The sequence below is a fragment of the Talaromyces rugulosus genome, chromosome IV (assembly GCF_013368755.1).
Source record: "Talaromyces rugulosus chromosome IV, complete sequence".
NCBI lineage: Eukaryota > Fungi > Ascomycota > Eurotiomycetes > Eurotiales > Trichocomaceae > Talaromyces > Talaromyces rugulosus.
In genome coordinates this window covers 4,425,821-4,440,650 of record NC_049564.1, presented here as the reverse complement: position 1 = coordinate 4,440,650, position 14,830 = coordinate 4,425,821, and the positions used below count along the sequence as shown (strand labels likewise).

The following is a 14,830-nucleotide window of genomic DNA, read 5'->3' as shown; positions in this document are numbered from 1 at the left end:
GATCTCGGGTCTGGTTTCATCAGTGGCGTTTACAATGTCCAAGTGTTAAAAAAACCCCCCGCATCAAGATTGTGGAATATACCTGCATTTGTGACTGCATCGTACAGGAGTTCTTTTGCAAGTGGAGAACGCATTATTTCAACTTTTGATATAGTGCACAAGCTTCATCATATCGTCCAAATGAGTATAACCGCAAATAGTATCAATAAAAAACATGTGTCTATTCACTATCATAATTGCCGTCATCTGAGCGTGTCTTCGTGACAAAGGTCATTTTCGGCTCTGTCGTAGTGTCGGCAAAGCATATGCCTTCTTCTCGCGCGCCTTTGATGTCCCAGCAATGTATCTTGACTTCGAATGATCCCGCATTCTCGTCCTGTTGTGAGTCCTCTGGTTCCGTTTGAGAGCCAGAAATTATCTTTTGTGTAATCGTAACAATCGTGCTGGTGCCTGCATACGTAGCATCACGGACAATATCAGCTCCACTCTCAAAGCCGGTTCGATTTGCAAAGATGAGGACTATATTCTTTTCCGTTGGCGTTGAAAATCCTTCTAGTGGCCTACTATAGTTTATCTTTTTATCAATCAAGGGCCAGAATCTGCGAATCCAGTAATTGAACGTATCCATGTCAGGTAGCTGCCCAGGCATGCTATCGACGATAGCCGCATCAGCCACGAGCCAGGATGTCGGAAGAATAACCAGATGAGATTGCGAATCAAGAACCCGATTCGCAAATTCCCATTCCGTGAACGGTGCTTCGAATTTATACGGGTTGATATCCATGCAGATCCCAAACGTGGTCGGAACGTGTAATTTTAATCCATCCATCTTGGTCGGATCTGTGTTGAACTCGAGTGATTTGAAGCTCCATTCCGGTTCGCCTTCAGACGCCCAGATCTCGTCGGTGTAATAAAGAAAACGTTTGCGATAATTGTGGACGAACTTCCCGGTCTCGTCAAAGAGGATCATCGAGTTGTAAAATGTCTCTGTTTTTTCAGCGTCACTTTCTGTGGTCGATGTATCATTCCTGGACACCTCTGGATAGCCTATACAGACTTTACATTTCAGCCGCGAGGCAGTTCTCCTCGCCCACTGGGCAGATGGTCCTTCATTCTGAACTTCCAGATACGGCCTAATAGCCTCTATAGATGAGAAATTATATCCTAAGGCGGAGCGTTAGCGAAAAAAAGAAAACAGTCAATCAGTAAAGCATTAACTAGACGACCGCCTACCAGAGAATGCCATTTCCGGCAAGACCAGAATATCTGGTCGCAATTCTTCAATTCCCGGACCATCGGAGATATCCCTGGACGTCAGCTTCAACAGCTGGTCTGCTCGTCGAATGTTTGCCTCCACATTTCCCAGCTGGGGTGCAAATTGCAGCGTAGCAATCCTCATTCTCGATAGACTGGAAAGATGTCGTCCTGTCGCAGTTCGAGCAGCCTCGTTAGTGAGTTGTCAAAAGATTCTTTTGGAAAACAAAGAGAAAATGGCAGAAATAAAAGAGAGATTGGGCGCCCCACTTCGGCCACAAAGCGCTCTTGATGCAATCCGACTTGCAAGCTGAGGCAGATCGTAATAATATCTGGCGGCGATGTAGACTGGTCGGCGATAATAATAATTACACCACAACATTTCAGGTTGCTCAATCAAATCTCTTCGACGAGAGACATCCGATGTCGAGGGGAAACATCTGGGGCGGGGTCTGTGCTATTCGTCTTGCATGAACTCCGAAGCTTTTTTTTTTCTCTCTCTCGTTCTCTTTAGGGCTTACACAAGGCCCCCCTAGTATGCAAGGTTGACCCGTGCATTGATGCCAAATGGATACAAGTCTCAGTGGTTGAAAGTGTGGAGGGTTACCTTCGGGTTAGGCTGTACTGTATGTACGGTCATCGACTCGCAGGCCGCGGCGGGCGGCAGTCATGTGATATCAGCAGCATCATAATCGCGGTGAGACCTGAAGCTTAACTAATACTTTAGGCTATCGGTAGTAAATACGATGACAATAATATCTTTCAGAAGGATAATAATGATACATGTTTCATTGTTCAAGTACGTTGGTATCTCAGTTACACATATCACTAACGCCATGCCTAATGAATCCCCAACTCCATAAGTAGCCAACAAGCCGCATAATATGTACACAGACATGTGGTAAGATCTGAGAGAGATGTCTAAATACAACCAAGCGATCCATAGTCGTAATGGGGACAACTGCGCTGAGAATAAAAATAACAACAAATTTCAAGACAGTGGTACATCATCTTCAAGATCCGTTTTTTAGTTTCTTTCGTTTTGCTTTCTTGCCCGTTTCCGTCTCTTGATCGGGCGTGCGCTGGAGGGGTTTATATGCCAGTCCTTTTCCTCCGGTGAGCCTTAAACGCTGTTCAGTTCGCGACAACGTGCGGCCAAGGCCAAGGGGAGTCTCTGGTGCCAAGGCGACTTCGTAACCATTAATGCGGGCATAAGGCGATGGCGTGTTGAGTGAACTTCTTGCCGAGCTCGTACTCCGCCCTAGATATGTAGAAGATCGGAGTGGGTCGAGATAAGAATAATCGGGCGTGTGTTCTAGAAGTCTTGGCCCGTTCTTCAACTGTTCCGCTGCAATTCGAGCGGCAGAAAGCAGTAGTTCGTCCTCATCTATTTGCGATGATCTAGTGCTTTCGACTTCGTCTTCTTGCTTTCTGATCTGCGTCATTTTCTTTACCTGTTCAAGAATTGGGAGTGTTGGAAGAGGTGCAATCGAAGCAAGAGCAAGGGACGCCTTTTTCGGTTTAGGCCGTGCAGGCGCAGGTTTGGGAACAGCTTGATTAGGTGCATCCTGGACCTGCAAAGGCAGTGCATTAGGCTTCCGAGCTCGCGGCACCTGTGGCTCTGCCTCGAAGGGACGCTTTCGATTGGGCGGGATTTTCCGCTTAGACATTGCCGCTTGTCTCAAAGTTTCTATCCACGAATTGCGAAATTCTTGGTTCTCCTCCGCAGATGCTTCTGATATCGGTGGAGACTCGACGATTGGCTCTTGTTCTTCCATGGGAGGAGTGTTTGAGGGAGATTCGACTTCTTCTACACTTGGAATCGGCTCCACGCTATCTTGCGCTGGTGGGATGGAAGATAGCAACGAAGTGTCTTGTACCAACGGTTGATTTGAGAAGATCGATGACTGTGCTGCAAATGATGGTTGAGGATTTTCCGCAGCCACCGGTTCCGGTTGCGCTATGGTCGAGGGTTCTGGGACTATGCTCGAAAATTGGTTCGCCGAAGGCGCAGGTATGGCAAATGAACTAGCTGGTGCCGATGGCCCAAATGACAACGTATTAGATGTTTCTGTTGACACGGCAGTTGTGGAAGTATCTCCGAATTTCGGCTGGCTTGTGAAAGGCGAGATGAAAGAAGGTGGCGTTGATCCAAAGAGTGGCTTCGATGTCTGTAGGACTGACGTAGATGGAGAGGCTTGCGAGGTGGTTGAGCTCGGAAACGCTGGTAGCCATGAAGGCCGCGGGTTTGATGGTTCAGCAGACGTGACCGGAGCAGGAGTCGCTGAAAACGAAGGGCCTTGAGAGGACAATGGCCATGAAGAAAATGGACCAGGCGGTGCTGCTGCGGAAGTGATAGTTGACGAAGACTCTGACGTCGACGTGGTATTTGTATTTTGAAATGGAGAAGGGAATGAGAACACGGATTTTGGCTGCTCAGTGGAGGAAGTTATGGGAGGAATATTGGACGCGAAAGGGTTGTGAGGAGCCTTGGGTTCCGTGCTACTCCCAAAAATAGACAATGAAGGTTGTGAAGAGAGTACCTCTGGCTTCTCCAAAGGTGCAGGAGGAGGGAAGAAAGGATTTGAAGGTTGATCGTTTTGCATTGCGGACATTTCAGTATCGTTGGGCTCATCTTGGCGGACGAAAAGCTCATTGTCTTCTTCATTTTCGATGGGTGAATCTGGTAACTCAACCAAAGAGAGATCAACCATGCCTCGAGATGCTGCTTGCTGTACATTCAACCCAAGAATGATGGCGGCAAGAGTTCTACAACCACGTTTCGTTTCGACGTAACTTCTCGAAAAGGTGTGCCGTGAAGAAGGGTTGAAGTCTATTCACACAACCAATTAGGCGGGGGTTAAGATCAGGTTTGGGCTATTGAACATACCAACAGTATCGATAGAGCTACTGCCCCAGTTCAAGTACGGCACTCCATCATCCCTTTCCATCAACTGAAGCCCTTGCTCTTCCAAAAACTCCTCGGTTTGCATATGATCGTCAAAGTAGAGTGTTCGGGTGAGTTCGTCTAATGTCCAGTCTTCGTTTTTGTGCTGCTGAGAGATTGGTACACGGCAGCAAGCCTTCCAAATTGATCTGATAGCCGTCTGCCTAACACTGCTGAAGTAAATCTCTGCAACGCAGCCCATCAGATAAGACACAGCTGGAGAATCCACTAGACTGAAGAACCTCTCGTAGAACCCTTGCGCTATGGCATTAGGTCGCAAGTCATCTAGCACACTTTGATAATCCCAAGCGTTGCCAGAGGCTGCTAAGAGGTCCAAGGCGACTTGGACTTTGGGGTGTTCAAGAATTTCCTGCGGCCATCTTTGGACTCGATCTTCAATGTCGTGGCGCTGGTCGTGGATAGCCAAGACAATGTAATATGCGCGGAACTCGGCCTCGTTGGGGAAATCTATACGGTCTCTGTTGTCTTCATAATAATGCATCAAAGAAAGCATGGTGTTGTTGAGTTGTTCCCGCTCTTGGTGGTGATCAAATTGTTCCTCGTTGTCCGGGCTAGAAAGTAAATGCAAAGAAACGATATGGAAGCGCGCTATCCGTTCCAGACATTTCGCTGCTATTTTCACATCCTCGATCTTAGTCAACTGTTGCACGGAGAAATCGTTTCTTATCGACCGAGTCCTGTCCCAGACAAATTTATGGATCAAGCCTAGAGGCTCAGGGCCGCTAAGAATATACCGGATGAGGTAGTTCATTGTTTGAAGAAGCGTGGACGGGGTGCGAATATCGGAGGGTAGCTGCTCGTCGTAGCCCGCAGCGGATCTTCTGAACCTTTTCACCATCTTCAACTCTCGTGTCTCAAGGGTATCTGTCGAAGGATCTATTGACTGGGTGTAGCATGTAAGAAGATAGAAACCAAAAGCTGCCTGCATCCAGACTTACTTTCTCGCATTTATCAATCATTTTTTGGACCATCCTTTCCACTCTCTCAAACTCTGGACACATAGCTGTACATGTGCCAACCGGGGTTTTGTTCTGCGCTTGGCTGGGATCGGCCGTGCCTGGCTTGACAGGGGTTTCTCTTTGCTTATTCCGTGCAGCTTTGAGCTTGTAACTGTTAGCGAAGTTGTTGTTTGTCACGGACAATGTGCAGGCACCTTTTCATAGCGTTCTTGATAATCTACTGTCTTGCCACCTCCGTTGCTGCGCGGAGCTGGGGTAGGTTTGCTGTGGGCTAGTCGTTTAGAAGCAGCGCCAGGACGAGGATCTCTCGCATGGTCCACATTATTCTCCATCGCTGTAGACACAACGGAAGGGGCGCCAAATCCAGTCACAGTTGTGCTTTCTGGGGTAGGGGACGGTTTTCCGAACATGAGAGGCGCGCTCGACCCATTCGCAGATAGAAAAGAATTGTTGTTCTTGATCTGAGCAAAGGGCGAGTTCGATGAGGCCGTACCAGCAAATGGCTCTGTCCCCAGCTTGGTTCCAGCGTTATTACCTGCAGGTTGTGATGGCTGCTGGCCCCGACCTCTCCCACGCGCAGGAACTCCTCCTCGACGGCTCGCAAATGGTTTCATCCCGTTGGCGGCGCGCCCTCGGCCTCTTCCACGCCCTGGAGCTGTCGCATCGTTTTGGCCTGTGTGGGTCGCGCCCAAAACGCTCCCAGACTTAGGCATGAGTCGGCTTGTTCATGAAGTTTCCGCGGAAGAGACACGACGAGAACGTGCGTGCTGCCTGGTTGGATTTCGGTCGTGACAGGGTCTCGGTAGATAAGGCCGTAAATTGTATGATCGATGCGATGAATGCCGACTTCAAACCATACCTAGGCTGGCGACGTTGCCTGGAAGAGTCACCCGTGTTGTTTCAACTTTCGATGTCGCCTTTGTCCAGAAGCCGCGAAGACGTGCCAAGTGGGCCAAGCGCGGTCGGCGCTTACGGGCGGCTGTTGTGCACGGACCATCTATGTACGTATTACTACGTAGTATAAGCATTTAAGAATTCTTTCCACTGGTATCATGTCTACTTAAATTTGCTTATACTAGTATTGTTTTTGAGTCATGAAACTAAGCCATTCTTTTTTTTTTTTGGCTTACTGCCAATCACCGGGCAGGATGAGCTGTACACTCGTCGTCGTCCAACCGCGGCTAATTTACTGGATACTCTTGCAGCGCAACATTCGAACCCCAGCATCTCTCCTGTTGCTACAGACAGTCATCTCATCTGACGAGTCATGACCTGTCCTAGACCTTGGAATCCTTCCTGGACAACTTTCCGGCCGGCAAGCTCATTGGCAAAACGCAGTTTGCGAGCCCATTCCCATTCATCATAGTGGCATAGAAGACCAAAAAAGATACCGGCAATAAATGTGTCGCCTGCGCCTATTGTACTGTTATAAATATTAGGAGACTGATCTTTGTTATAGCTGGTGTGTTCAACATACTCGACCACCTCTGAATCTGCGATTTTCAACGCAGGGACGGATATGCAAGTGCTATCTGATCGTGTCAAGAGTGCAGCACCATCCTCTCCCCAGGTGCAAAATAGATATTTCCTGTATATAGATAATAGCATATGAGCATCTTTCTTTGTTATAGACAGGCTTGAGCATACGCTTTCGGTGTGACTCGAGACTGTGATCTTAAACACTCTTCCATTGATTTATAGCCGCATGCCTGGGCCCAGCCTTTGGCATAAAAAACCAGATCGGCTTCGGCAGCAAGCTTGTCAAGTCCAGCGCGGCCTGGTTTTTCGAGCTCGACGCTGATCTGGACGGACGGCTGCGTTCTGCGTAGAAATTGGAGGCATTTCAGGGTAGTATCTGGGATTCTTCCCTACAAGCAGCTATCTCGTCAGCGCGCAAGCTCTCAAGCACAAGGAAAGAAAGAAAGAGAGGCATACCTCAAAATGAAACCAACAATTTTCCAGCTCTGTTTGTCCGACACAAGTTTTGAATTCTTCAAAGGTCATCTCGGACAACCCGTTATAATTAACAATAGTCCTGCTCCCCGTCTGCTGGCTCTGGATGACATAGCACGAGGCCGGTTCAGAGGTGTCCTCGCGGTAAACGCAATTGTCGCAGTCAACGCTTGGGCCTAGCGAATCCCGGATGAAGGCCGTGCTGTGTGACTGGCGTTTTGGGAGCACCGTCATGAGTCCCAGTGACAGGTCTGACTGAGAAACTTCCACGAGCTGCTGGAGGACTTCGAGTGAATTAGGGCAATTTCCGCCGCGTCGTCGACTGAGCTTTGAGGCGCGGAGCTTCTCATCTTCTGAGGGATAATGATCAACACTAGGGCATAACATTGAACAGTTGGATAGGTTTTTGAAAGATAGTAGACGACGAAAATAAACGTCATGGTTCTCACCTCAAAATGGTGTCAACATAGCATGCGCCAACCATCATCAAGCGGGGCATCGTGATATATATATATAATCGGACACGTTCACACTGTCGTTTCAAATATTGGGTAGCGCTCAAAAATGCTGAACACCGGCGGTTTGAGCAGTCGAAGAATTGCATCAAACGATATATTTACTGGTTGTTTTCAAGGATAACTTGAAAACAGTATTTCGTAGTGGAGCGAAATGCCGTATCAACAAACAAACTAGGCGGGAAGGAGCCAATCACCGAGCCTTGATTACCAAGACTCAGAAACGATAACCCTAAGCCCGAGATCTCAGATCAATTGCAGCTAAATAACGGTAACAACAGTGCTCGCAGCTCGCAAACAAGGATGATAGTGAGATGGCGCGGCAGTAGTAGGCGATGAGGACTGATTTGCCAAGCATAACGTCACCGAGCTCCCCACTTGTTCAGCCAGAGCCTCGTTGCAGACGCCGCCAAGCGCGTATCCTTCTACTATCTGGCCCTGTCCTGTACTGCTTCCACCTCGTGCACGTCGCCAAACATGGTCGAAATGCACCTCTCTCTTGCCGACTAGCAAATTCGAGAGAATGCGCATTAATAAGCTGCGCATCGGATTCGGCCAGTTATCGCCGAAACCCGCCTTCCTGTCTGGTCCAAGCTCCCTGCTGCCTGGGCCAGCCAGTCGTGCGCGGCAGCGGTCTCCACCCAGCAAAATAACCCATCGTTCACGGCGGCAGTCATTCCTCCTTGCTGACGACTTTCATCTGACAATCGACAAAAAGACAGGTCCTTCGAGCAAGCTCTATCCCGCCTGCTCCTGTTCCATCTCATTGCTAGACTCGACTCTCCTGCGCTGTCCTTTGATCGCGACGGAAAATGGTCGATGGCAATGCGCAGGCCGTCCTAGCTAGCGGTCTCGCCGCCGTCACCCACAACACCTCCCACCCGTTGCACAACCCGACTTCGCGTCAGCCCTTTTGTGCTGATGTTGAAGGATGGGGCCCTCTCAGCTCCATCAGGTTCGACCTGACGCCCTGCTTTCTGGATGTCTGGGTCGCCATCACTGCCGCATGGGGTATTCTGCTGGGCGCCGGCGCATTGTGGTTTCTATTCACCAAGCGTGAGGCACAGCCAGTGACGAAGAACTGGCATTTCTATGCCAAGTTGGTGAGTGCTCATAGTCGAGATTACGACACGCGAAATCAAACTGACCGTGTGTGTGTGTGTGTGTGTAACCTCTAGACTGTCCTTGCCGCTTTGATCGTGACCTCTGCCCTCCAAGCCTGCATCCAATTGGAATCCAACCCTGGGCTTTGGGCATCGGATTTTCAATTCTGGACGTCTGTGCTGACCATCGCTTCGCTGGGTGTAATCTTTGCCGTGCAGTATCACGAGCACTGGCGAAGCAGACAGCCCAACGGGGTGGCCCTCTTCTATTGGGTCCTCTTCATCGCTACCTACGCTGTGAAGTTGCGATCGCTCGTTGCCCGCGAATTGTTCCGCACTAATCTCCCGTACTTCATTGTGTTCAATATCAGCCTGGGTCTTGCCATACTAGAGTTTATCTTGGAATACTTTATCCCGAAGAAGAAGAGCGCGTACGACGCCTTGGGGACGGAGGACGAGTGTCCTTATGAATATGCCGACATTTTTTCGGTCTTGACCTTTGGCTGGTTGACACCGTTGATGAAGTACGGTTACAAAAACTATCTTACTCAGGATGACCTGTGGAACCTGCGCCAACGAGACACCACTAAAGCCACAGGTGGTGCTCTAGAAGACGCATGGCAGAGAGAGCTGAGAAAGAAGAAACCGTCTTTGTGGATTGCTCTCATTCGAGCCTTTGGAGGCCCATATCTGCGTGGTGCCATCATAAAATGCGGCAGCGATGTTCTCGCCTTTGTGCAGCCTCAATTACTACGTATCCTGATATCGTTTGTTGACTCCTATCGTGGAGACGAGCCACAGCCGGTTATGCGAGGCGTTGCTATTGCCCTAGGCATGTTTCTCGTCTCTGTCTTCCAAACCATATGTCTACACCAGTATTTCCAGCGAGCATTCGAGTCTGGAATGCGTGTGAAGTCGTCGCTTACGACCATGATCTATGCAAAAGCCCTGAGATTATCCAACGAGGGCCGTGCCGCTAAAACCACCGGCGATATTGTCAACCACATGGCCATTGATCAGCAACGTCTTGCTGACCTGACTCAATTTGGAACACAGCTTTGGTCGGCGCCATTCCAGATTGTACTTTGCATGGTCTCCCTCCACCAGCTCATCGGGAACAGCATGTGGGCTGGTATTGGAGTCATGATTCTCATGGTTCCCTTGAATGGTGTCATTGCCCGCATGATGAAAAAGCTGCAAATTATTCAAATGAAGAACAAAGACTCTCGGACACGACTCATGACCGAAATATTGAATAATATGAAGAGCATCAAACTTTATGCTTGGAATAAGGCTTTCATGGCTAAACTCAATCATATTCGTAACGACCTTGAGTTGAATACCCTTCGAAAAATAGGAGCAACGCAGGCGGTTGCCAATTTTACTTGGTCGTCAACTCCGTTTCTCGTCTCCTGTTGTACATTCACAGTGTTTGTGCTCACCAATGATCGGGCTCTGACCACGGAAATTGTTTTCCCTGCATTAACCCTGTTCAACCTGTTGACCTTCCCTCTCACCATATTCCCCATGCTCATCACCGCCATTATCGAGGCATCAGTAGCTGTCAATCGTCTGACCGATTACTTTACTGCAGACGAACTCCAGTCAGATGCTGTTCTTTTCCAGGAAGCCGCCACGCATAATGGGGATGAGTCTATTCGAATTAGGGACGCGTCTTTTACTTGGAACAAGTACCAGGCAGGAAACGTCTTGGAGAATATCAATCTCAGCGCCCGAAAGGGAGAGCTTACCTGTATTCTTGGCCGTGTGGGAGCAGGAAAGTCATCACTTCTGCAGTCTATTCTTGGTGACCTGTGGAAGGAGCACGGAGAAGTTGTCGTTCGTGGCCGAATCGCTTACGTTGCGCAACAACCGTGGGTTATGAACGCTAGTGTCAGAGAAAACATCGTCTTTGGGCACCGTTGGGATCCTCAGTTCTATGAGCTGACCGTCGAAGCCTGTGCTCTTGTTTCCGACTTCAAGACGCTTCCCGATGGAGACCAGACAGAAGTCGGCGAGCGAGGCATATCCCTTTCCGGAGGTCAAAAAGCTAGGTTAACACTAGCACGAGCCGTCTATGCTCGTGCTGATATTTATCTGCTGGATGACATTCTTTCTGCTGTGGACTCTCATGTCGGACGCCACTTGATCAACAGAGTTCTAGGACCCAATGGTGTACTAAACGGCAAAACTCGCATTCTTGCCACAAATGCCATTACCGTTTTACCGGAAGCTGACTTCATCGGTTTACTTCGTGATCGGACATTGATCGAGAAAGGCACTTATGAACAGCTACTGGCGATGAAAGGCGAAATAGCCAATCTCATTCGCACATCGTCTACTGATGACGACGAAGGAAGCTCTGAGGCTAGCAAAGGCGACGATAAGAGCCCTATTAGCCTTGACTCGACGGTTACTGATGAGTCTGACTTTTCGGAAGTCGAAGAATCTAATGACGCAGTTGGTGTTCTGGAACCGATCAAACCCCGTGGTAGAAAGTCTAGTATGGCTACGCTGCGACGGGCCAGTACTGCAAGCTGGCATGGCCCGCGCAGAGACACTACAGATGAAGAAAATGGTATCAAAACGAAACAGTCGAAGGAGGTATCCGAACAGGGTAAAGTTAGGTGGACTGTCTACAAGGAGTACGCTAAGGAAAGTAACTTGTATGCTGTCACTTTCTACCTTCTCGCACTTCTGGCATCCCAGTCAGCCCAAATAGCCGGGGGTTTCTGGCTGAAGAATTGGGCGGAATTTAACGAAGTTGAAGGCGGGAACCCCCAGGTCGGGAAATACATTGGTATTTACTTTGCTTTTGGCCTGGGTTCATCCGCTCTAGTTGTTTTACAAACACTTATTTTATGGATTTTCTGCTCTATTGAGGTGCGTATTAACTCTACATATCGCGCAACAAAACTTATCTAACTTGTGAGCCAGGCATCTCGAAAATTTCACGAACGTATGGCCTACGCAATTTTCAGATCACCCATGAACTTTTTCGAGACAACTCCTTCTGGTCGGGTTCTCAATCGGTTTTCGAGCGATATTTACAAAGTGGATGAGGTGCTGGCCCGAACTTTCAACATGGTAAGCTAAAGCAATGACATTTGATAACAAAGTCTTCTGACACATTCTAGCTCTTTGTCAATAGTGCTCGAGCTCTCTTTACCATGGGCGTTATTTGCATATCCACCCCCGCATTCCTAGCCGTCATCTTTCCCCTGGGCTTTGTGTACATTTCCTACCAGAAATACTACCTGCGAACATCCCGTGAGCTCAAACGACTGGACAGTGTGAGTCGCAGCCCTATTTATGCACACTTTCAGGAGTCTCTAGGTGGTGTGTCCACTATTCGTGCGTACAGGCAAAGCCAGCGATTTACACTGGAAAACGAATGGCGTATGGATGCCAATAACCGAGCCTACTTCCCGTCTATCAGTACTAATAGATGGCTCGCCGTTCGACTCGAATTTATCGGTTCAATCATTATTTTTGCCGCTGCTACTTTTGCCATCGTTTCGGTTGCCACCGGCAGCGGTCTGTCAGCTGGTATGGTGGGTTTGGCAATGTCTTACGCTTTGCAAATTACACAATCCTTGAATTGGATAGTAAGACAGACTGTAGAAGTCGAGACCAACATCGTGTCAGTGGAACGAGTACTGGAATACGCCAATCTACCGAGTGAAGCCCCGGACGTGATATTCAAGAGCAGGCCAACTATTGGATGGCCAGCAAATGGCGGTGTCTCATTTAAAAACTACAGCACTCGTTATCGCCCTGAACTTGATTTGGTTCTCAAGGACATCAACCTTGATATCAAGCCACACGAGAAAATTGGTGTTGTTGGGCGTACAGGCGCCGGGAAGAGTTCTCTTACTTTGGCTCTCTTCCGTATCATTGAAGCATCAGAGGGTGCTATAGAGTAAGAAAAAAAAGCAATTATAAACACAGGTTTCTCTGCAGGTGGGCTAATTTGATATAGTATCGATGGATTAAATGTGTCATCTATTGGACTTCTTGATCTTCGTGGCCGCCTCGCGATCATCCCCCAAGATCCGGCAATGTTCGAAGGAACCGTTCGAGACAACTTGGACCCTCGACATGTTCATGATGATACCGAGCTGTGGAGTGTACTTGGCCATGCGCGCCTCAAGGAACATATTGCCAGTATGGACGGTCAACTCGATGCCGCGATTCAAGAAGGAGGTAAGTCTAAGAACTACGCTACTCTTTTTTTATAGGATACTGACAACGGTTGTAACTGGCAGGATCAAATCTTAGTCAAGGGCAGCGACAGCTCATTTCTTTGGCGCGAGCTTTGCTAACTCCAAGCAATATCTTAGTGCTTGATGAAGCAACGGTAAACGACCCAAGCCCTTTTGAATAAGAACACTACCTAATATGAATCCAGGCCGCTGTCGATGTGGAGACTGATGCCCTTCTTCAAAAGACTTTGCGCAGCAGTATCTTCAAAGACCGGACGATAATCACCATTGCACACCGCATTAACACTATTATCGACTCTGACCGTATCGTTGTTTTGGACCACGGCTCTGTGGCCGAATTCGACACGCCGGCGGAGCTCATCCGAAATGGTGGCAAATTTCACGAACTCGTCAAAGAGTCCGGTCTTTTGGAGAGCGATGCGGTTGCAACCCTTCTGGGTAACAAATAGTATCATTATAGCAAACGGCAGACAAAATAGGTCCTCGCCCTCGTCCTACTAGCTCGCCTCACGGTCTTGGCTTAGTCCGGGTGATCAACCGTCCCCCTTTGAGAACAATTGTGACCAGGTGCATGAGCGGAAACACCCTAATCCGGAAGGTGTTTTTTTACCGACGGGGACAAAAACACAAATATGCGCCCTTTTTTACTCGCCAACTGTGGAATTTTTGTAGGATGGCTATTAGGGGGAAGTCCCAAAACGGTGCATAGCATATGCCTGAGGGTCATGCTGCTTCTATATAGTAAGGATTGGGTGAATAGTTCCCATATTTTTTGCTGGATCTGCGACGATTGGCTATTTCCAAAATTTTGGTCATTGTATATAAAGAAAAGTCGGGGATTTTGCTTCCAATTTTTTTGGTGTTTTTCTGTGCTTAGCCAATAGCAAATAAGATTGAAATATGAAAATTATAATTGATGTCTCAACGGCTATGTCAACGTTGCTCTACAACATTCAAGAATATTTGAACACTCCGAATGTTGAAGCTCTTTAGCCCGTAACGTAAAATGACCTTGTTTCTGATCCTTACCTGAAGACCCATCTTGTCTACATAATCAATTGAACAATTGCTGTAGATAACAGGGATGACGCTAATGCATGTCGATCTTCTCACCCCATCACTCTATTGATGCGCAGCGCTATCTTGCTGTTCGTCGTGATGAAGTAATTTTGACTAGTTAGACGAGTTTGTTTTTTGTTTGAAGATGTTTTTTAGGGGGGGGGCGGGGGCGACGAAAGTTGGAGATAGAAAAATTGAAACTGGATTATCAACAATGGATACTTACTCCGTATTTCTAGCCTTATCGAGTAAATTCCCCGAAAGTTTTTCTCTCTCCCTATTTCTTGGCTTATTTTTTGCGGTTTTGACGGTGGGTATGTAAAACATATCAAGGGGCGTTTAAGCGCGTGTTAGTCTGGCTAGAGGGGCTAAGAATAGTACTTGCGTAGCTAGACGATTACACTAAGGCACACGGAACATTACTTAGTACACAAGGAAAAAAACAGCTAATAATGTTGATCAAGTATGGATACTTTTATCCAGACTTACTCCGGGTATACCCGTTCGTAGTGTGTTTGTACATGTGGATTAGAAGGATCGATGATGGAGAAAACCCACCAGTCAATAGAGAGAGAGAAAAGCGATCAACACCATTAGCAGATAGTATGCGTGGTTTTTTTCTTCCTTTCTTTTTCTCCCCAAGCTTAATGAGTTTTGGTTTAGAGGGAAAACCCCTAGATACGTACAGTAAGTACCCCGCCCTCAACCTTTTACCGGATACGGAAATGGGAGAAGTTATCAATCGATCTTGCTAATCGATACACCTATCGCCCCCCTCTTTATAGCGCGACTC

The 14,830-nt window shown here is 48.1% G+C and overlaps 4 protein-coding genes across 4 annotated transcripts; 1 reads left to right on the top strand and 3 right to left on the bottom strand.

The window, feature by feature from the left end:
• Window positions 1–220: 220 nt before the first annotated feature.
• Window positions 221–1,399, bottom strand: TRUGW13939_08235 (uncharacterized protein; the record flags this gene model as incomplete). Its single annotated transcript, XM_035491371.1, has 2 exons — window positions 221–1,164; window positions 1,234–1,399. 2 exons carry the CDS (start codon window positions 1,397–1,399, stop codon window positions 221–223), a joined length of 1,110 nt encoding a protein of 369 aa, XP_035347264.1.
• An 868-nt stretch (window positions 1,400–2,267) lies between these two features.
• Window positions 2,268–5,894, bottom strand: TRUGW13939_08234 (uncharacterized protein; the record flags this gene model as incomplete). The annotated part of the gene is made up of 4 exons (XM_035491370.1): window positions 2,268–4,087; window positions 4,145–5,105; window positions 5,161–5,325; window positions 5,376–5,894. The coding sequence occupies 4 exons, from the start codon at window positions 5,892–5,894 to the stop codon at window positions 2,268–2,270; spliced, it is 3,465 nt and encodes a 1,154-aa protein (XP_035347263.1).
• Window positions 5,895–6,429: 535 nt separating this feature from the next.
• TRUGW13939_08233 (uncharacterized protein) lies at window positions 6,430–7,521 on the bottom strand (the record flags this gene model as incomplete). Its single annotated transcript, XM_035491369.1, has 4 exons — window positions 6,430–6,604; window positions 6,659–6,769; window positions 6,829–7,049; window positions 7,117–7,521. The coding sequence occupies 4 exons, from the start codon at window positions 7,519–7,521 to the stop codon at window positions 6,430–6,432; spliced, it is 912 nt and encodes a 303-aa protein (XP_035347262.1).
• Window positions 7,522–8,461: 940 nt separating this feature from the next.
• On the top strand, window positions 8,462–13,427 carry TRUGW13939_08232 (uncharacterized protein; the record flags this gene model as incomplete). Its single annotated transcript, XM_035491368.1, has 7 exons — window positions 8,462–8,752; window positions 8,828–11,635; window positions 11,690–11,839; window positions 11,890–12,674; window positions 12,735–12,958; window positions 13,021–13,112; window positions 13,164–13,427. 7 exons carry the CDS (start codon window positions 8,462–8,464, stop codon window positions 13,425–13,427), a joined length of 4,614 nt encoding a protein of 1,537 aa, XP_035347261.1.
• Between the last annotated feature and the right edge of the window lie 1,403 nt (window positions 13,428–14,830).